This window comes from Vulpes vulpes, chromosome 15, assembly GCF_048418805.1.
Source record: "Vulpes vulpes isolate BD-2025 chromosome 15, VulVul3, whole genome shotgun sequence".
Classification (NCBI taxonomy): domain Eukaryota; kingdom Metazoa; phylum Chordata; class Mammalia; order Carnivora; family Canidae; genus Vulpes; species Vulpes vulpes.
Window position 1 is genome coordinate 48309434 of NC_132794.1, and position 19677 is coordinate 48329110.

Below are 19677 nucleotides of genomic sequence, written 5' to 3' on the forward strand. Positions count from 1 at the left end.
TGTTAGGAAGAAGTGCCTTGAAGTGCCTTAGGGAAGAAGTGCCAGGGTCTGATTCTCAGTATTTACAGAGACTGGAGTAAGCTGGGGCGCAGGTGTATTTTGGGAGAAGTAGGGACAGGCAGGCAAGCAACCAGAAGGGGTGAAACGCAAGATGAAGAAGGCTTTGTAGGCTCCTTAGATGCTGATTTGCTCTTCTTTCCCACAGAGTCAAAGGCTTTGGCCATCACCTCCAAGGCTCCACCAGCCAAAGATGGGGCTCCAAGGAGATCTCTAAACTTGGAAGACTACAAAAAACGACGAGGGCTTATTTGAGCGCACCCAGCCTGCTGCTTCTGACCCTGCATGCCCCATCACAGTGTCCTCTTTTCCTTTGATTTGCCCTCTTTGGGCTGGAGCAGCAGTAGAACTGGGAAGAGACTCTAAACTGCCAGTCATCTGTAATATAAACCATTTGCTGTATAGACCTCCCTTGTCTGCACCATCTCCCACCACCCCCCAGGCCTCTCACCCGGTGTGGGCCTGGGCTCTCTTGGGCTTTATCCATGTCTTTAGATTTGTGTTTGCCTTTTTTTTTTTCTCTCTTTGTTTTTTTTTTTTAAACCAGCACAGTTCATTGGCCACTCTGCACACATTCAGTATTAGCGTGGAGCTGGGATTCTTGCTGGAGCCCCTGGTGGCGACAGCAGCAGCACTAGGCAGCCACCTCCGTGGGCTGCCTTGGACCCAACCATTGAACATTTGGCACCGGACCCTCGTGGAGAGAGTGGGGACTGGGCACCTGCAGTCCTCCTTCCTCTCTCCTCATCTTCCTCTTCTTCCCATCTCTGCAGAAGAGAGGTTTTCAAATCCAATTTAGTTTCCAAAAAGTGTACATTTGTGGGGAGGGAGGGGGCTATTTGAGCGAGCGAGTATGTGTGTGTGTGTGTGTGTGTGTGTGTGTGTGTGTGTGTCTGTGAGTGTGGATTTTTTTATCATTTTTTTAAAATGCAGTACTCTTTGTATCAGTCTGTCATGGGTCTGTAGCTGTTTCAGATTTTTTTTCAGCTGTACTCGAGCATCTGAAACTGCAAGAAAGAAACTCATTAAATGTGATTCTTCTTACTAAACAGGCCTGACTGCTGTAGCTGTGTGACATCTCCTCCCACACACACCCCCCACCTCAGAGAAGGCACCCTAGTTTGGCCCCTGCCCTGTAGGCTGTGTTCCAGCAGGTGGGAGGGAAGCCCACAACCAGGTACCCAGATAGGGCAGTGCAGGTGTCTTGCTCAACCCATGGGTACAGCCCATAGCTTCTTGGCTGAACACAGTGTGTCTTTTCCCCGCCCCCATGTACTTGTCTCTTCCTAGTGATTCTGTTTTTGCTGTTTCAGAAAGAATAATATTTTGTTTTGTTTTTAAGAGAAAGTATTCAACGTGAATGTGGAGAGAACGAACACAAAAAGATTTAGGTTGCAGATGTTACAAGCATGTGCAGTTTTGTGTGTGTATACATATATATATGGTAAGCATATATATTGTGCAGCTAGGGTGAGGCCAGCAAAGAAGTGTGTATGTCTTTATGAAATGTTTGAAAAGAGATAAGCTGACTGCTTGATAATCATTCTCAGGTGTAAAGCTCCAAGTGTAAATAAAAGTGGCATTTAACAAATCTTTTCAGAACAAAGTACAGCTGACTATATATACCAAGAACTAAGCTAAAGAAACAGCTGAGAGCCGCTGAGTCCCACCAGAGGGAGAGGAACTTACAAGCTTTGCTTTGTGCTTCTTCACCCTACTTTTCTGTAAGGAAGTGGGATGATGGGAAATCATGGACTTAAGTTGTATTTAAACGTAAAAATGAACTTGGTGACTCTTCTGGGTTTAGTAGAGCCTCGGTGTTGCTTTAACTTAGTTTACACTTTTTTATTTAAAAAAAAAAAGCAGCAATGGATGGGTTTTTTTTTTAAGTATTGTGACTGTAAAATTGGTGAACTGTGACTGTAACATAGCTCTGTGGTAGCTGTGACGCAGTTCAGTTGGGCAAAGGTGGGCAATGGACTCATTAAAATCATATATACTTGAATAGTCCATTGACCGAAACCCTTTATAGACTGTTGTGTAAATGTGGAATCACAGACTGCTAAACATTGCCCGGACTCCGGCAGAGTCCTGGAAGCTGCTGGGACCTCTCCTATCATGACGAACCTGGACTGTTTTTTCTTTCTGGTTTTAAAAGACATGAAATTATAGAATCCATATAATTTGCTGGAGTCATTCTTATCCACCATGTAGATCTGTATTTAGTATCATTTGGATTTGGAGAAGTGTCGATTACATTATGGCTGTGTAATAAAATTTTTATTAAAACTGCATCACACTGTAGCCCCTTTGCCACTACCTCCCCACATGCAGCTACTGGAACTTTCTTCTGAGACACCAACACACAGCAAGGAGAAAAGCCAACCAACTTATCACCTGAGCAGTCTCCTTGGTGATTGGAGTCAGGACTGAGAACTTGTCTCCAATCTCAACTGAGGCAGAGCCTGACTGGAGATCTTGATTGACCAGGCATAAAACATTGGCTTTGTCTCCCTCCTGCCCCCAACCTTCCCCAGCTGGGTTTCATGGCAGTTCACAGTATTTCTGATGCTGGGGAGCTGCTGCCATTGCTCCTTGCTCCACACGTTCTCCCTTCCATGTGGTTTCAGTGTTGAAGGGTGCGGCACCCAAGGCTGTTTTATATATTTTTCACTTCCTTCCAAGAAGCAAAAAGGCCAATGTCCGTAAGCCTATCTCATGATGTATAGGTCTGTTTGTCTGTCTTGCTTCTGACAGGTGCAGGGCAAGTCTACTGCCTACAACTTCCCTTCAAAAAGAATGCTTTTGTTTTGTTTCTGTGAAGTCCTGACCTGTCACTGAAACTGTACAGATATTTGTAAATAAACTTTATACCCTATTTTAACAAGGGGATCAGATTTAGTCCAAGGATTGCATCCTGAGTGGCAACTCTCAAAGTCATGTTTTCAAAGTCCAGGAGAGCCTCTCTTTTGCTTGGTTTCCCTTCTTTCCCTTCTCTTAGTCTGATACCCCCAAAAGTGAAAGTGGCTGCTTTGGAGTCTTCAGCAACCTGGTTCCCCAGAAGCATCTCTGGTATGGTAGCTGTCTAGAGCCAGGGAGCCCTCCTAGTTGGCCTGGTCTACTTCCTACCTTGGAAGATACCAACAAGCTTTAATCTGGTAGGACCCTGACAACACTGCCTAACCTCAGTGAAAGGCTGGTGCTTCCAGCTTTCAGTTGACCTAGGCACACTTCCTTTACTGTTCTGTTTCCGGCCTGCTGTGAGTGTGAACGGGGGATCTAGGGACCAGAGGCTATGGGGGAAAATCCTTTCCTCAATCTCCCAAACTAGGGAAATCTGTAAGGGCTCCCGAACCCCACTCACTGAGGATGTATCTCAAACCTTTCTATATTTTAGGAAGCAAAATCCGGGAGCATCTACTCCTCTTTAGAGTTGGGAGGGTGGGAGGTGACATAGCCCAGTCCAAGCCTACTTTTGGTGTTGGAAGAGGTGGGCCCCTGGGGTTCACCCAGTACCCAGTGAAGTTTTCTCCAACTCCTTAACACTCCCCTCACCTCACTGCTGGGAACAGTGGGCTCCCTAGGCCCTAGAGAGCAGGGATTCTGAGCAGAGAACAGGCTTATCCATCCATCTCCCAAGATCCAGTGCTAAGGGGCAACTACACCTGGGGACAGGAAAAAAAAAAAAACTGCCATAGGCAGAGGGATGCAGAGGAGAGAGAGGTACAGTCAGTCAACTTAATCTTAGGGCCTTGCTGTGGGAGGACTTCTCCTTGGTGGCAGTGTCAGGCAATTCTTGGGAGCCAACAAACCATCAACCCCTAGCATGGAGTTTTGTGTGACATCACTGCTTCCTGGGGACCTCTAAGTTCCCTTGAGGAGGAAAGTGTTGGGCTGGAGAACCTTATGGGGCAGCCTGCCTTCTCTGCAAGGTTGCCCAGGCCAGCCCCAGTCCTGGCTGAGCAGAACCTAGAGGTGGTTTCCTGGCCCTGATTAGGGGCTTAGCTACTGCGGCATAGGCACATCTAGGAATTCCAGAAGGTGCTCTGGACCTAGGGGAGAGCCAAGAGCCATAAGGCACCACAGGCTCAGTGTAGGGTTCACATCCCAGTTCTGCTTACTGCCTAGGGCTGAGCTACTTAACTCCTCTGAGCCACAAATTTCCCATCTTTAACATAGGATCCTGTTAAAGATTAAGTGTACCTTTCCCCAGAAGGGGTTCAATAAATGCTGTTGTTAGAGCAGAGGCTGCTGGGTTTGGGAGGAGAGACTGCAGGGGCAGAGTGGCAGGGGTCAGGATGGAGTGGGCAGCAAGTCAAGGGGGGTGGTGCAAGGAGACCAGCCGGAGTGGGGCTGTGGGGCAGCGTGGCTACCAGAAGCTGGAGCACTCAGCTGGGAGATTCCTGGCAGCCTCCACCTCTGGGGCTGAGACTCTGCTTCGAGGTTGAGATTCTGATGGGTGGGCACTGGGGCTGGCCTGGGGAAAGCCCAGAGGAGCAGAGCTGCTTTCTAGCCTGCCCTTGCAGCTCCTCTCTCCAGACCAGGCAATCTGAAAGTGGCTCGGAAGGCCACCCCACCTCACCACTGCCTCAGCAGGCTCAGAAAAATCGTGAGGCTCCACCTACCCACCACCACTACCAAGAGTAATTAAAACATAAATCTGTACCAAACTGGAAAATATGTGTAAAGAAGACTAACAAAATGTTCTGATCCTTCCCACGATGACTTATCTTGATACCTTCTCTAAAATACCAAATTATCATAAGGCACCTGGATGGCTCAGTCAGTTAAGCAGCCAACTCTTAATCTTGGCTGAGGTTTTGATCTCAGGGTGGTGAGTTCTAGCCCCATGGAGCCTACTTAAAAAAAAAAAAAAATTTTTTTTTTTTTTAGTTGTCAGTGACCCTATTTTGCACAGTGCCTGTGGTCGGCATCTTGCTCAGCCCAGACACATTCATCTCTCACCAGGAATGCACTGGTCTGTCTCCAACAATTTTCCCTGCTTTCTCCTCACCCTTCAGCGCTGAGCCCAAAGGTCACCTCCTCCGGAAGCCTTCCTGGGTCTCCCCTCCCACTCCAATTTGGGAGCACCTTCTGGCTCTCCCTAGCGCCCAACTCACCACGCTGCCCTGTTAGGAGCCTCCACCCTCAGCCTGGAAGCTCCTTGGGTCTGGCGCGTATGCCCAGCACCCAGCGCCCCCGAACTTAGCTAATGCCCCATAAACGTGGTGGAGGGAAGGGGGACAAGCGGGTGTCCAGCGGCGCCGGTTCTGGGGCGTTCGATCCCACGCGTCCCTTCCATCCGGTCCCCGACCGCCGCGCCCGCGGGCCTGAGGCCCAGGCTGCGGGTCCGCTGGGTAAGACCCGGAGCGGCGAGAAGCGCGGCTGCGGCACATGCAAGCGGCCCCTCCGCCGTGGGACCCCCGACGCGCCACCAGCCTCGGCCTCCGCTCGCCAGCTCGGCCCCGCCGCCGGCACGCGCGCCCCCGGGCGTGGACCCCGGCGGGCGGCGCGGCCCGGCGACTTCCCGCACTCGGGAGCAGGGCGGCGGCCGGCGCGGAGGAGGAGCCGGCAGCAGCTCCCGGGACCGGCCTGCGCGCAGCTCCCCGCGGGCGCCTCGTCTCGCCGCGCCGCCGGATGCTCTGTGGACTCGGTGGCCGGGCCCCCGGGGTGGAAATCGGACCGGCCGGGATGTCGCCAGGGAACCAGGGGGGTCGCCCACGCCATCCGGGAGGTGCCCTGGTGCCCCCCATGGGGACGGAGGCCGACGGGCACCCCGGCGCCCCCAGAGCAGGCCTGGCACCGGCCTTGCACCGGCAGCCGCATCCTTGACCTCAGGCGCTCCCGGGCCCTCGGCCTCCACTTGGCCACTGCGAGAGATCCTGCGGGTTCTCTGCGTTCTGGAGAGAGGGAGGACGGAGAACCGCGGGAACAGTCTCCTGGGAGGGGTGGGAAACCTTGTTTTTGAAGTGTGTCAGGAGCGAGGCTGTTCTTACTGCGCATACACAGGCGTGGTGACACATTTCGTGTGTTTTAAACCAGAGTGATTCAGATGGTGAAGGGTCAGAAAGAACACTGCCGGATTCCCTAGCCCTGCTCAGCGATCCTAGCAAATCCAGAATATTCATGAGGTGAGACACTGCGTGCGAAGGAGGGGCAAGGAAGAGGGTCTGGGGCTGTCAGGTGAAAACAGCCTTTCACTGCTCTCCCCGGGAGGAGGCAAGGAAACCTTCCATTCTTTCCCAGCGTCAAGGTGCCTCTCTAGTGCGCTCTGGGCAGAGAAGGGCCTCAGACTGACGGGCCTAGGGGTGGCTGGGACCCATGCACCGCAGAAAGGGCAGGTCTCACTGACAGTCCGTTTAGCATGGGGCCTGGGGCCTGGGGCCTGTTTTCTGGTTGAGTCCTTTCTGGTTTCCTTTCTCCAGAAGACAATGTGAAGTGATACACCGCCACTCCAAGGAAGGAAGGGAGCTCAATTATGGGAGCTACTCGGTTCCTGTATCCTTTTCACCCAGCACAATGCCTGGTTTGAGGAAGCTACTCAGGGGAATTTGCTCTGTGAATGAATAAATCACAAGTATTGTCACAAAACATTGGAATCTTGCGGTCAGGTCAGAAAGTCCCTTGGAGGACACCAGGTCCCACAAAGAATGTCTCAGAGTGTTGACCAGAATGAGACCCTGGACCACTTGGTCCAGAGGAAGATTTGCCACCACCCTGCCCCACCTCAAAACACATATACACACACACACACCATAGAGGCTCTGCTCTCTCTGGAGAAGCTTTCAAGTTCTCTCAAAGCAAAGGCTGTGTTCCATCCTTTTTTTTCCCCTCCCTCCCTGCCTCTGGGTCTTGAGAAGAAGAAACTGTACCTGGCAGGGGATTGTGAGCAAGTGATTTTACTCTTGCCCCTGGGGCCATTGGTGCTGCCCTGGGAGTGGAGGGAGCAGGGGCAGAGAAAAATGAGGCTGGCTAGGGAGTGATAGCAGGCCCCCAGAAGACCCTCACCTCACACACCCCATTTTCCAGGCCTCCCCTTTTCCCAGCTTTGGTGCCCAATGTTACCCTCCTAGGGAGGGATGGAGCTCCCAAGCCTGATAAATCCTGAAGGCCATGGAGAGGGGTGAAGATGCAGACACTCCAGGGAACAGGCCTCTGGGGTACAGGAGGATCCCCAAATTCAGATGCCACAGGAAGAAGAAAGATCAGTTTTCTCCTCGGACACGTGGACACATAGCTGGCCTTGTGGATAAGACAGAGGGACACACATGGCCTATGTCAGATCAGCCACCTCATGACCATCAAAACCTTGAAACAGGGCAGCCCCGGTGGTGCAGCGGTTTGGCGCCGCCTGCAGCCTGGGGTGTGATCCTGGAGGCCCTGGATCGAGTCCCCGCATTGGGCTCCCTGCATGGAGCCTGCTTCTCCCTGTGTCTCTGCCTCTCTCTCTCTATGTCTATGAATAAATAAATAAAAACTTTAAGAAAAAAAAAAAGACCTTGACACATTCCTCTATGCTCCTGGTTCCATTTTTGCAGCACCCAAAAGGCCATTCGTCCATCTATATGGTAGTTTTCTTTTCTTCACAGTGCTCTACGTGAAGCCATCCACTCACAGCCTCAAGCACTGTGGAAACTGAGGCACAAACAACAGGATTCCAGGATCTGAAAGGTCATTCCTGACTCAACTGAAAGGACCTGAGAGCCCTGACCTTGTCCCCAAATATGTGCCCCTATGCCTTCTGCCTGTGGTAGGTGGAGGCAGATTCTACCTTCACTGGATAAGGAACCAGAGACCAAGAACTACAAGATGTTAATGAAAGAAAGTATGCATAGCCCAGGAATAGAACTCAGGGGACCTCGCCAAGACACTCTCTGACTTTTCCACCAACTAGCTCTGTGGCCTTGTGCAAAGGAAGACCTTCCGCCTCTGGGGGTTGAGCCACTTAACTCCTTTGTTACTTTTGTATTTTGAGGAGACTAGGATGCATCTGAAGGCCCTTCCCACTCTAAAAGTCTACAAAGCTCTCATTTGAATGAGCTCTCATTTCAATACCCATCCCCAGGTTTGCCTTTACCTTTCCACTGAGGGATACCTGGGCAATATAGCAAAGGGCTCTTCTTTGGTTGCTGGCCATAGGACAAGAAGAAAAGTAATTGCCCCTGAGTTCTTTCTGGGCAGCCAGGACAGAGACCCAGCCCCAGCCTTGCTTGTGCTTCCAATGTTGTCCATACATTGACTGGCACACAAACATTGACAGGTGCACAAAACATGTTCCCTTCTCTCATCTCCTCTCCACCACCTTTTGGGGTCTGGCAGGGTCTTGCTGGCTCTCCCCACACAGGGTTTGCCCCCAGCTCTCTCCTGCCCTGAGGGCAGTGCCATTCCTACCAAAGACCAGGGCGGCCCCCAAAGAGGGAGGGAAGTGAGTGCAGAAGGACTATCAAGCTCTAGAGTACCACACACACACACACACACACACACACACACACACACACACACACGCAGGCTCCCCAGACCTCTGTGCCCCAGGAGAGGTAGCCAGGAGATTTCCCAGGCTCTCCCCCCAGGACTCGAAATAGGAATACTCAAACTCCCTTCTTTCTTTCATTCTTGCATTCCTCCCTTGCCTCCACCCACCCTTCTACATCTTTACTTTCTTCATCAATTCCCCCAGGATCTTCTTTGTGCTCTGCTGAAGCTTCCTGTTCTCTCTGAACCCTCCTTTTCTCTCCTCCTGGACCATCCTTGAATCTGGCTGAAGGGAGATAAGGAAAGTTTCTCCTTTTGGTCTTCATCAGCATCAGAGGCAATCCTTCTGGGGTCAGGGTCCACCCTGCCACAGGGCCCCCAACAGTCCTGAGGCACCCAACACCCGATGAGGGATTCTCCGCTGTGGCATTGGGGTCAAGACAAGAAATGTTGTGAAATACAAACTTCTACACTCAAAGCAGCCTCGCAGTTAGCTGACCACCAACTTGTGAAGTGGCTGATGACCCAGCACCAGGATGCCACTGAGGAGCACATCGCAGAGATGAAAGGTCTTACCAGCATCAGGGGTCTCTTCCTCCTGTGCCGCCACAGCTCTAAGGCAGGTGAAGATTTCCTAAATTTAAAAAGGGAGGAGACTGCCTAAGATCACATCTAGAGTGTGAGGAACTTGAGATTGGCTCTTTCTACCACCCACACTAAAACTACTCTAATGTTTTATAGATTTTACATCTTCCGTTTTATTTTATTCTCATAGCAATCCTGCGAGGTGGCCAACCACCCTGCAGAGGAGAATCAGCAGTTCAAGGCGGTGAAATGACTTGCTCATGGTCACACAGCAGACCCCAAGCTCCGGGATTTCATAGGAAAGGAGGAAGAGGGCTCAGGCCCTCCCCCGCCCCCCGCCCCCGCCCCCCGCCAGCCAGTAGCCCTGGGAGGCTCCCAGGACTCCCCGGGACGCGCGGAGAGATTCGGGCCCCGCCCTGGCCTTGCTGGGCAGTGGGGAGCTCGGAGGGGAGAAGCCTCCGGCGCTGCCCGGGACAGAGTCTTTGCTCGGGCGCGGCCTGGAGTGAGGCCCCTCCAGGAAGCTGAAGGCCTCGCGTTCTGGGCCGCAGGGGCCCCGGCGCGGAGGAAAGCCCGGAAGCCTGGAAGCCCTGGCGCAGGATGGTTGGCACGCGGCCAGGGCGGAGGGGCTGGGTGCGGGAGCCCGAGCGGGGCCAGCGCGGGGCCGTAGGGCCCAGGGGCCGGCGACTCCTCCGGCCCCCCGAGGGCGGGCACCGAGAGGGCGAGGGGTCCGGGCCCGGCTTTGGGTCCACGGGTCTGGGCTTCCGGGGCCCCTGGGGGAGCAGCCGGAGCTCCCGGCCGGGCGAGGGCCCGCGGAGGCCCGCGCTTTCTCTGAAAGTGAAAGGAGTGGGCGGGGGGCGCGGCCGAGGCGGGGCCCGGGCGGGCGGCGCAGGCTCCGCCTCGGGGCAGTCTCCAGCCGGGGGCGCCGAGCGCCTCCAGTCCTCGCCGCGCCGCGGGCTGGTGGGCTCCGCTGCGGCTCGCGAGCGGGGAGATGACCCTGCCCGGGGGCCCGACGAGCATGGCGCGGCCGGGAGGCGCGGGGCCCTGCAGCCCGGGGCTGGAGCGGGCCCCGCGCCGGAGTGTCGGGGAGCTGCGCCTGCTCTTCGAGGCGCGCTGCGCGGCGGTCGCCGCCGCCGCCGCCGCAGGGCAGCCCCGGGCCCGCGGGGCCAAGAGGCGTGGGGGACAGGTCCCCAACGGGCTGCCGCGGGCCGCCCCTGCCCCGGTGATCCCGCAGCTGACCGTGACAGCCGAGGAGCCGGACGTGCCCCCCGCCAGCCCGGGGCCGCCGGAGCCGGAGCCGGAGGGGGGCTGGCTCCCGGCCGTGGGCTCCTCGCACCTGCAGCAGCCGCGCCGGCTCTCCACCTCGTCGCTGTCCTCCACCGGCTCCTCGTCGCTGCCCGAGGACTCGGAGGACGACCTGCTGAGCGACAGCGAGAGCCGGAGCCGCGGCAACGTGCAGCTGGAAGCCAGCGAGGACGCGGGTCAGGTACGGGCCGCGGGGGCGGGGCCAGCGCGGGGCGCGGGCGGAGGGCAGCCGGGGCGCGCGCCGGCTCCGCGGAGGGTCTGGCCCGCGCTGCCGGCCGGGGCGCGGGGGGCGGGGGCGCCGGGCTTCCGCCGGCGGGTCGCAGCCCGGGCCCTAGGGCGTCTAAGGCGCAGAGCGAGGAGGAGTCTGCGGCCGGCCGTGGGCCGCGGGTGGGGCGGGGGTGGAGGTCGTGACCTGCTGGCCGCCAGGTGCGGCCGGGGGGACCCGCGGGGCTTGGGGTGCCCCGCGAACTCTCGGGGACACGGGGGCGAGCGAGCCTCCCGCTCTCCCCGCCCCCTCTCCCGCGCGGAGGCCCCACCCCCGCCGTTGCCACGGTTTCCCTCTCCTGAGTGGGAGTGGAGCGGCGCTCCAGGCTCTGCTCGGGAGCCGCCGCCGTCTGCTCCCGGCGCCCGCACGAGGCGTGGACGCGGAGAAGGGAGGGGCCCGGGCTGGGGGCTCGGGCGGGGAGCGCGATGCAGCGCTCCTCCCGGGGTAGCGCTCCTCGCTCAAGCCCGAAGGTAAACTGAGGTCCAAAGGGCTGGATCCCCCTGCTGGCTGCCGCCTCCGATGACCTGGCTGTCCCGGGCAGGTCTGACCCTCGGACAAGCCGGGTCAGAGTGCAGCGAAGCCATCCCCGTTCCTGCCCCTCGGGGGGTGCCGCGCCCGGGATGGCCCTCTCGTCCCCCTTATTAACCAAGGCCAAATACTCTGAATATACCCGCGCTCGGTGCGAAGGAGCTGCTCCAGATCCACGTTATGCAAGTGTCCCTGGAGCGGAGGGAGAGGCGAAGGGCGCCCGCAGGCTCTGGTAGCTCCGCGCCGGCCCGGAAGGGCGGTGAGTGCGGCGGCCGCGTGCAGGGGCGGCCTGGGCGCGGAGCGGGGAGCCCTGGGGCGCGGCCTCCGCCTGCAGAACCGGGCCTCGGCGAGCTTCGCATTGGACGAGGCAGGGGAGACCCTGTGAGGACCTGCGATGGTCTGTGACTCAGTTACCCGCTGACACATTACCCAAAGGACAGCATGACTTGGGGGGGACACGAGGGACACGCGCGCGCTCGCCTCTGCCGTCAGGTGTGGGGTGCGGGGAGCCCCTCGTCCCCCCAGGAGGTAGGGATAGTCCCGACCCAGGACCGTTCCTGGTCCGAGCCCGGCTCCTGCAGGGATGCGGGTGCCACCGAGGGATTCCCGAGGCGGTGGAATGCGGGGCGGTGAGAGGGCTCCTCCTCGCCCTCCTCGCCCACCTCCTCCGAAGTGCGGGGCAGTGGTTCTGAGCGCGCCGCCGCCCGTCAGGTGCCTGACAGCCGAGAGGGGCCCCGGGCTCCCCTGCGCCCACAGCCCGAGGTCCCGCGGCCGAAGCCTGCCCGCGACCTAGGCGGCCCCGCTGGGGTCGAGGCTCCCGAGGCCGGTCGCAGCTGTGCCGCGGGCGTCTTGGGCCGGTCTCTCCCGCCCGGAGCTTCGCGGTCTTCCGGCGCGGCCAGGAGCGGGAGCAGGTGGCCGCTGGGGGCCCTTCCCGCTCCCGGGCTGCCGCTCCCAGGCCTTCCCGGCCCCCGCCCGCCGGGGCCTCCCCGAAGGCAAACAGCCGCGGCGGCCGCAGATAAGCCGGGCGCTGTTGACCGAGGCGGCCTGCGTCGGCGTGGAGGGCCCCGCGCGGACTTTGCCTCGCCGCGCGCAGAGCGCCCGCCCGGGCTGCCTCCAGGGCTTCCCGGCCCGGAGAACGAGGATGCGCCGGGAGAAGGGTCCTGCTTGACAGCCCCTCACCCGGGCCTGGATTCCTAACGGAGTCTCTCCGAGCAGGCGGCGGCCCAGGGAGCGGCTACCTTGCCTCTGCCTGGCACATACACACGGCACGTGGTGTCTTGAGTGTGTCTTTGGTTCACTCAAGAGGGAGATGCTCCTTCTCCCAGGAGCACCGCACAGCCTGCCCAGAGCCCAGAGCTCGGCTTCCTCCAGGGTAGTTGGAACTGGGCAGCCTCCCTCCCTCCTGGGGCCCCTCTTCTGGTAGAGGAGAAAGTCATGGGCAGGGACACCCGGAAGATCAGGAGAGGAGTTGGGGGCCTGTGCCCAAGAGCAGCTGGCATGACTGTATCTTGGGCCTTCCCTGCCTCTTAAAATAATTTTGGGGTGTTGCCTAGCAGAGGAGAGGTCGTTTGGCTCCTGTTCATTTGTTTCTCTTCTTTCAGTGCTCCAGGATAGGTAAGGAGACCTCGATGCCATCCTGTCCTGGACCCAGAACTCCCACACTTCACGTTTCACTAATTATAGAGCAGAATTTAGGTTAACAGACTTCCTTTTTAAAAAGCAAATGCCCCTGGGAGGGTGAAGTCGTGGGTCACTTATACCTTGGTGCAAATCATTTTATAAATTTAAACTGATTGCTCTCACCACCACCACCACCACCACCACCACCACCACCACCACCACCACCGGGAGTGCTAGTTTGATAGGGCAATGGGAACATGAGGAGGGGGCTGGGCTGGCAGAGTGTTTCAGCCAGAGGCTGAATGGTTAGAGGTAGGGAGTCAGGAAGTATAGGGACAAAGACCAAAAACCCAAGGTCCATTCTGGCAGAAGATACATTGAGTTTCTGATGTGATATAAGAAGCAGGAGTCCCCAGGGCTTCCAAATGGAGCTTGGACAAAGGAGGGTCTGAGGCTTCTTAGTGTCCAGCCAAGCCTTTCCCAGAGAGAGAGAAAGAGAGAGAGAGAGAGAGAGAGAGAGAGATCCTCCCTGGTGTGAGGATCAGAAGGTGCCCCTGTGGCTTCCTCCAAGACTCTTTGATATAGTCAGCTCTTCTGGGGTTTTTGCCCCAAGATACCCAGCAAGACTTTGGCTGTGAGTTGGTTTCCCAGACTTCTGTGGGGGAATAGGTCAGGCCAGAGTTTGGGGCCTTGGCCCTCTTCCCAGCTAGCTTTCCTTCTCTGACATAACAAATCTGCTTTCTGATATCCATACAATAAAATCTTACCTGCTCAAAAATATCTTCCCTGCTGTTGTTCATATGCCAAAATCCCCACCCACCCACTGAAGAATGACTCTTCAGGAGCCTTTTTGGATACATGCATTTTTATCTGCATTATGTTCCCTGGAGGAGGTATCTCCCTAAGATGGATGGTGGTGAGTTCATTGATACTTGCATAAACTTCTTCCATGTTTGACCATATCTATCACTGGCAGGGGAGCTAAATCCTGTTCTGTCAAGCTCAGGAGGTGGCTAGGAGGGCTCAGATGAAGTTGCTGCTGCTCTGGGCTGATATGATCCTCACAAAGTTGGAGTGAGGAGAGTAGGTGATGGGGCATTTTACCTCAGCTTGGAAGCAAGTCAATGCTGTGTTATTGTGCATCAATCAAGTGACAGTAGCCAGGACTGCGGGGACTAAATCCTCTCTTATTGGGCCCACTTCCCACCTTCCAGCTCCACTCACTGCTCCTTCAGAAAGGATAATGTAGCTCTCCCATCTCACCTCACCCAAGGCTGTCTCCCTGTTCCACTGGGGTGGCCACACAACTAGATATACCCTCTACGTCCCTTCTGGTCCCAATGCCACCAAATTCTGCCACTAGGCCCCCAAAGCTTCCTGAAACCATACCATTAATCCCATTCCTTTGAATGAACGCAGAGGTGTCCAGCCAACAGAGAGGGGGCCCCCAAGCAGATCTCAGTGTTTCCCCAGAGAACAGACACACCACCCTGTGGCTGCAAATTGCTTCATGTTATACAAAGCTAGTTTCGTTTCGTTTTGTTTCATTTAATTTAGTTTGAGAGAAAGCACAAGCTGGGAGGGGCAGAAGGAGAAGGAGAAAGAGAATCCCAAGCAGGCTTCACGCTCAGCATAGAGCCCAGAACCGGATGAAGGGCTGGATCTCATGACCCTGAGATCATGACCTGAGCTGAAATTAAGAGCCAGCGGCTTCTCCACTTCTCCAACTGAGCCACCCAGGCACCCCTTACAAAGCTCTTTCTCATGCAGGGTCCCACTTGACCCCCAAAGGGATTTGGGGTGGTAGCATGGATTTTGGAAACTGCTCGGTATTTGGAACCTGGGGATGAGGTTGGGCTGGTAGAGAACTTTAGTCAGGGGCTGGGATGCTGGAGTCAGGGAGTGAGGGGATGTTAACATCTCTAAGCCTTGATTTCCTTCTGTAAAATGGCAATAATGCTGCCACCTCATGCACTTGATGTGCATGTGCGTGATTTGAAAATCATGAGTGGGAGAAGAGGGTATAAGATGATGCCACTGAATACACATGGCACATACGTCTTCCTGGAATTTTACTTGAGGATTTGGAGGTGGGAGAGTTTTATAATAAAACTTGGATTTATTATGCAGCAGAATGCAAACCTTGTATGTATTTAAAGAGTAAAAAAAGGGAGTTTTGAAAGAGATGTCATGCTTCCAGTGGGCTGCTTCTGGCTACACCCCCAGATCCCTGGGGGTTGGACATGTGATCACACCCTAGCGTGCCATGTAGGGACTTCAGTAGGAAAGCAGGAGCAGCGCTTTCTGATGGAAGATGAGAAGCGCCTGGCAGGCAGTAGGCGGTCAGTAAATGGTGGCTCGTGTTATGGCAGCAGCTATATCTTCCCAGAGGAAACAGGCTCACACAGATCAAATTCTCACTTGGGATCACTCAGCTAAAAAGTGATGGAGCCACCTGATTCCAGTGCTCTGTCACTAACCCAAATCTCCTCCCCATGGAAAGGGCTATCTGGCCAGCAGCCTCCCCCCTTCCCCATTTAGGCCATTGCCTCAGTTCTCCCTCTCTCTCACAGAACTTCCTCTGATAGAGGCGGCTGGATTTCTGAGTTCTAGCCTTGTAACTCCTGCAACACATATGTAACTCCTCAGAGGCAAGCACCCCTGGAAGCAGGCAGCAGACACACAGCAGACACACAGCAGACACACTCCCAAACCTGAATACTTCAGAGGTTGGGCACAGGACTGATGAGTTTTTTTTTTTAAGATTTTATTTATTTATTCATGAGAGATACACAGAGGGAGAGGCAGAGACACAGGCAGAGGGAGAAAGAGGCTTCATGCAGGGAGCCCAACATGGGACTCGATCCCGGAGCCTCCAGGATCACGCCCTGGGCTGCAGGCGGCGCTAAACCGCTGTGCCACCAGGGCTGCCCAGGACTGATGAGTTTTGAATGGGAAAGGGAAAGGTCCAGAGTATGAGATGCTCTCAGGATTGGGTGGAGGCCAGAAGCCAGGACTGTGAGGCAGGAGGTACGCCACAATCTACATTTCCCTCCCAGTTTCATCTGGGATGGCAGGCTCTCAACTCTGCATCCCACTTTCAAAGCTCAGGTTTCTGGGTCTAGATCAAGAAGACCAAGGGTACCCCAGCCCTAATCAACTGGTGAGGAGTGATATGGCATCCAGGAATAGCAAGAGGATGTTGGGGAACCCTAAGTCATTCTTTTCCCAGGCCCTGCAAGGCAGGCTAGCCTCTCTGCCCAGTGCTTTTGCAAAGGTTTGTTTCCACGTCTGTCTCCCTAAATGAGAGTAACCTAATGGTTCAAAATGAATTAAACAATAATCCAGATTTGCCCAGCTTCCGCTTCATGCCAAGGAATGGGGTTCCGAGGTCAGAGGGGTGGGAGCTTGTCACACTCAGACCTCACTACTACTCATAACAACCCAGTCAGAGTGATTATTTCCCCATTTTACAGATGAAGAAACTGACCCTCAGAGGCTTGTTTCTTGGGCCCCAGGATCTCCTTGAGGCATTGTTAGAAATGCAAATTTTAGATTCCACCCAGACCTACTCAGAATTTCCCTGAGGCAGACCTAAGTGTGCATTTTTTAAAATTTTTATTTATTTATGATAGTCACAGAGAAAGAGAGAGAGAGGCAGAGACATAGGCAGAGGGAGAAGCAGGCTCCATGCACCGGGAGCCTGATATGGGATTCGATCCCGGGTCTCCAGGATCGCGCCCTGGGCCAAAGGCAGGCGCCAAACCGCTGCGCCACCCAGGGATCCCTAAGTGTGCATTTTTTAACACGGGTGACCATCAGGTGATTCTCATGCTCAGGAAAGTTCTAAATCCTTGACAGAGCACTTTAGTCACCTGCCCACACAGCTGGGGTGGCAGAGCTGGGGTGCAAACCTGAGCCTTCTAACCGTCCGTCCGGCCAGGGCTCTTTTCGGCACGATGCAGAAGCTGGGTATCTGTCATCGTCTTGTGCCTGTCTCAGTGTCTCACACAGGCTCACAATAAGCTTTCCTTGAGTGAGTGAGTGCACCCATCGTGGGGCCCTGGCTGCTTGTGGTGAGGTGGCGCAGGAGGAGACCCTAGGCCAGGAGAGGGAGGGCTTATGCGTTGTCGAGACGCCAGCGTGCAGGGGGGACCCTGTCGCTTTCAGAAAAGCCACTGGCAGAAGATCCGGACCATGGTGAATCTGCCGGTCATGAGCCCTTTCAAGAAGCGCTACGCCTGGGTGCAGCTGGCCGGGCACACGGGTGAGCGCAGGGACGCGGGAGGGGGCCTGGGGGACGGAGGGGCAGGCGGCGCTAACTGGGGCCGGTCTGCAGGGAGCTTCAAGGCGGCTGGCACCAGCGGGCTGATCCTGAAGCGCAGCTCGGAGCCCGAGCGCTCCTGCCTGGCGCGGCTCATGGCCGACGCGCTGCGCGGCTGCGTGCCCGCCTTCCACGGCGAGGTGGAGCGCGACGGCGAGAGCTACTTGCAGTTGCAGGACCTGCTCGACGGCTTCGACGGGCCGTGCGTGCTGGACTGCAAGATGGGCGTCAGGTACACGTGCCCTGCCGGCGGGCGGGGCGCGGGGCGGGAGGGGCGCCCTGCCGGTGCCCCAGCCGCGCGGACGGTCCGGGCCTGCGTCCTCCCGCGGCCCGCCCACCGCTGCCCGCGCCCCCGCAGGACTTACCTGGAGGAGGAGCTGACTAAAGCCCGCGAGCGGCCCAAGCTGCGGAAGGACATGTACAAGAAGATGCTGGCGGTGGACCCCGCGGCGCCCACCGAGGAGGAGCACGCGCAGCGCGCCGTCACCAAGCCCCGCTACATGCAGTGGCGCGAAGGCATCAGCTCCAGCACCACGCTCGGCTTCCGCATCGAAGGCATCAAGGTGGGCCGCGCCGCTTCGCTTTGCAGCGCCCTGGCCCTCCCTCTGCCCTAACCCGCCGCGCCGCGCCTGCCCTCCCGGTACCCCCACCACGAGGCACCCTGGGCGGCCTTCCCTCTGCCCCTGGCAGCCGACGTCCTGGGAGGAACCGCTACTCTGGCCTGATGCCCTCCCCTCAAGCAGAGGAGAGACACGGGGACCCTGACTCTTCCTGTCCCACTCCCTCCAGAAAGCCGACGGCTCCTGCAGCACCGACTTCAAGACCACACGAAGCCGGGAGCAGGTGATTCGCGTCTTCGAGGAGTTTGTGCAAGGGGATGCAGAAGTGCTGGTGAGCGCCGGATCCTAGAACCCTGAGGTGTTGGGGACCCGAAACCGAAGGTTGCCCCTACGTCATCCGGTCAGGTGCCCTCGCCTGTGACTCCCATCGTAGCATTTATTGCACCTGGGGGCCTGTGTCTCCCTCGCCGCGGTATCTGCCAAGCCAAGCATGCATCATGGCCCCTAATATTAACAGAGGCGCAATTAGTATGTAGTTAATCTGCCCTCCTATCCTATCCTGCCCTCTCCAGAGGAGGTATCTGAACCGCCTGCTGCAGATCCGGGACACCCTGGAGGTCTCTGAGTTCTTTAGGAGGCACGAGGTAAGAGGGGTAGGCTCAGGTGCGGGATTGTGATCTCTGAGGGCTACGGCAGTAATAGGCTGGGGGCTTCTCCAGGAAAGGGCTGTGGCCTGACCCTGTGCATTTCGGCAGGTGATTGGCAGCTCGCTACTCTTCGTGCACGATCACTGCCACCGCGCGGGGGTGTGGCTCATCGACTTCGGCAAGACCACGCCCCTCCCCGACGGCCAGACCCTGGACCACCGGCGGCCCTGGGAGGAGGGCAACCGCGAGGACGGCTATTTGCTGGGGCTGGACAATCTCATTAGCATCCTGGCCAGCCTGGCTGAGAGATGAGGCTGGGCCCCGGTTCTAACAGATGGACCTGCGGCTGCGACCCCACCCTGCATGCTGGCGGCAGAGACTGAAACCCCGCGGTGCGGGGTGGTTCACACGGTTCTGCAGGGCCAGGTGCCAACCACTATGGGACGCACTGCAAAAGCTGGGGGCTGTCCCCCATACAAGACCCAGAGTTCTGAGAACCAATGGCACTAATTAACAGGGTGGGGGAGGGGGGCTGGGACAATGGGCTCCTTCCTCAGCCCAGCTCTTCTGAGGGGGGCTGCGTATCTCTCTAGAGAGGCCAGATAATGAATTTTATTTCGCAGGCACTAGATCTATTGGTCTAACCGCCCACACTACAATGGACAACCTTTCCCAATAAAACTCAAAGACACCAGCTTTTCTGACTCAGGCCTCATCTCCTTCCTCCTCTGGTCCCTTTCTCACTTCCCTGGCACCCTCATGTCCACTCAGATCACTGGAGGGTATGAGAAGAGCTCTTTTTTTTTTTTTTTTTTTTTTTTTGAGAAGAGCTCTTTATCAGAGACATCTGAAGGGTTGGGGGCTGCCCAGAGGAAGGATGCAAGGATGATCATGGGGGAAGGGGTAATCCAGAGAAGGCTTTCTGCAGGAGACAATTTCAACGTCTGGTCCCAAAAATCAAAGGCTGGGAGTGGCCAAGCTCTTCTCCAGGGAGCCTAAGCCGGTTTCCAGAACGGAGGGTCCAGTGGTGTCAGGTAAGCCCTGTAACAGGCCCAGACACTCAGTACAGAGAAGCGTGCTAGCTACCTAGAAGCCTGGGGATGAGTGACGGGAGGAACCATTGCTACTGTCAGTGTCTGCTTTCAGTCCTCACTTTCAGGGCCCTTGGGGCTCAAGAGCCATAGGGCAGATTCCTTTGGAATTTCCCCTGAGGTTGGAATTTGGATTTGAGGGTCTTGAGTCCAGTGCCTGTGGGGATCTTAGGCCCTCCAAAGACCTGCTCCTCAACCCAGAAGTCCCTTCCTGCTCCAGGGTGGG

General features: G+C 56.5%; 2 protein-coding genes across 2 annotated transcripts in view; both read left to right on the plus strand.

Annotated features, from left to right (window-relative positions):
• Positions 1-2351, plus strand: part of RTF1 (RTF1 homolog, Paf1/RNA polymerase II complex component) — a 54805-nt gene extending 52454 nt beyond the window's left edge. The window contains exon 18 of the mRNA XM_025998357.2: positions 206-2351. Coding sequence (XP_025854142.2) covers positions 206-312 — 107 coding nt within the window. The 3' untranslated portion in view covers positions 313-2351. The remainder of the gene's footprint in view (positions 1-205) is intronic.
• Positions 2352-10013: 7662 nt separating this feature from the next.
• ITPKA (inositol-trisphosphate 3-kinase A) lies at positions 10014-19054 on the plus strand. Its single transcript, XM_072738315.1, has 7 exons — positions 10014-10597; positions 17000-17096; positions 17169-17385; positions 17512-17716; positions 17943-18044; positions 18286-18357; positions 18469-19054. The coding sequence occupies exons 1-7, from the start codon at positions 10103-10105 to the stop codon at positions 18670-18672; spliced, it is 1392 nt and encodes a 463-aa protein (XP_072594416.1). The 5' UTR covers positions 10014-10102; the 3' UTR covers positions 18673-19054.
• Positions 19055-19677: the final 623 nt, after the last annotated feature.

What these genes read in the sequence shown, in the direction of transcription:
- ITPKA (XM_072738315.1), top strand. Translation starts at nt 10,103, where the DNA reads ATGACCCTGCCCGGGGGCCCGACGAGCATGGCGCGGCCGGGAGGCGCG. An exon ending in GCAGCTGGCCGGGCACACGG is followed by an intron (nt 17,097 to 17,168) that starts GTGAGCGCAGGG and finishes GCCGGTCTGCAG; the next exon opens with GGAGCTTCAAGGCGGCTGGC. An exon ending in AAGGGGATGCAGAAGTGCTG is followed by an intron (nt 18,045 to 18,285) that starts GTGAGCGCCGGA and finishes TGCCCTCTCCAG; the next exon opens with AGGAGGTATCTGAACCGCCT.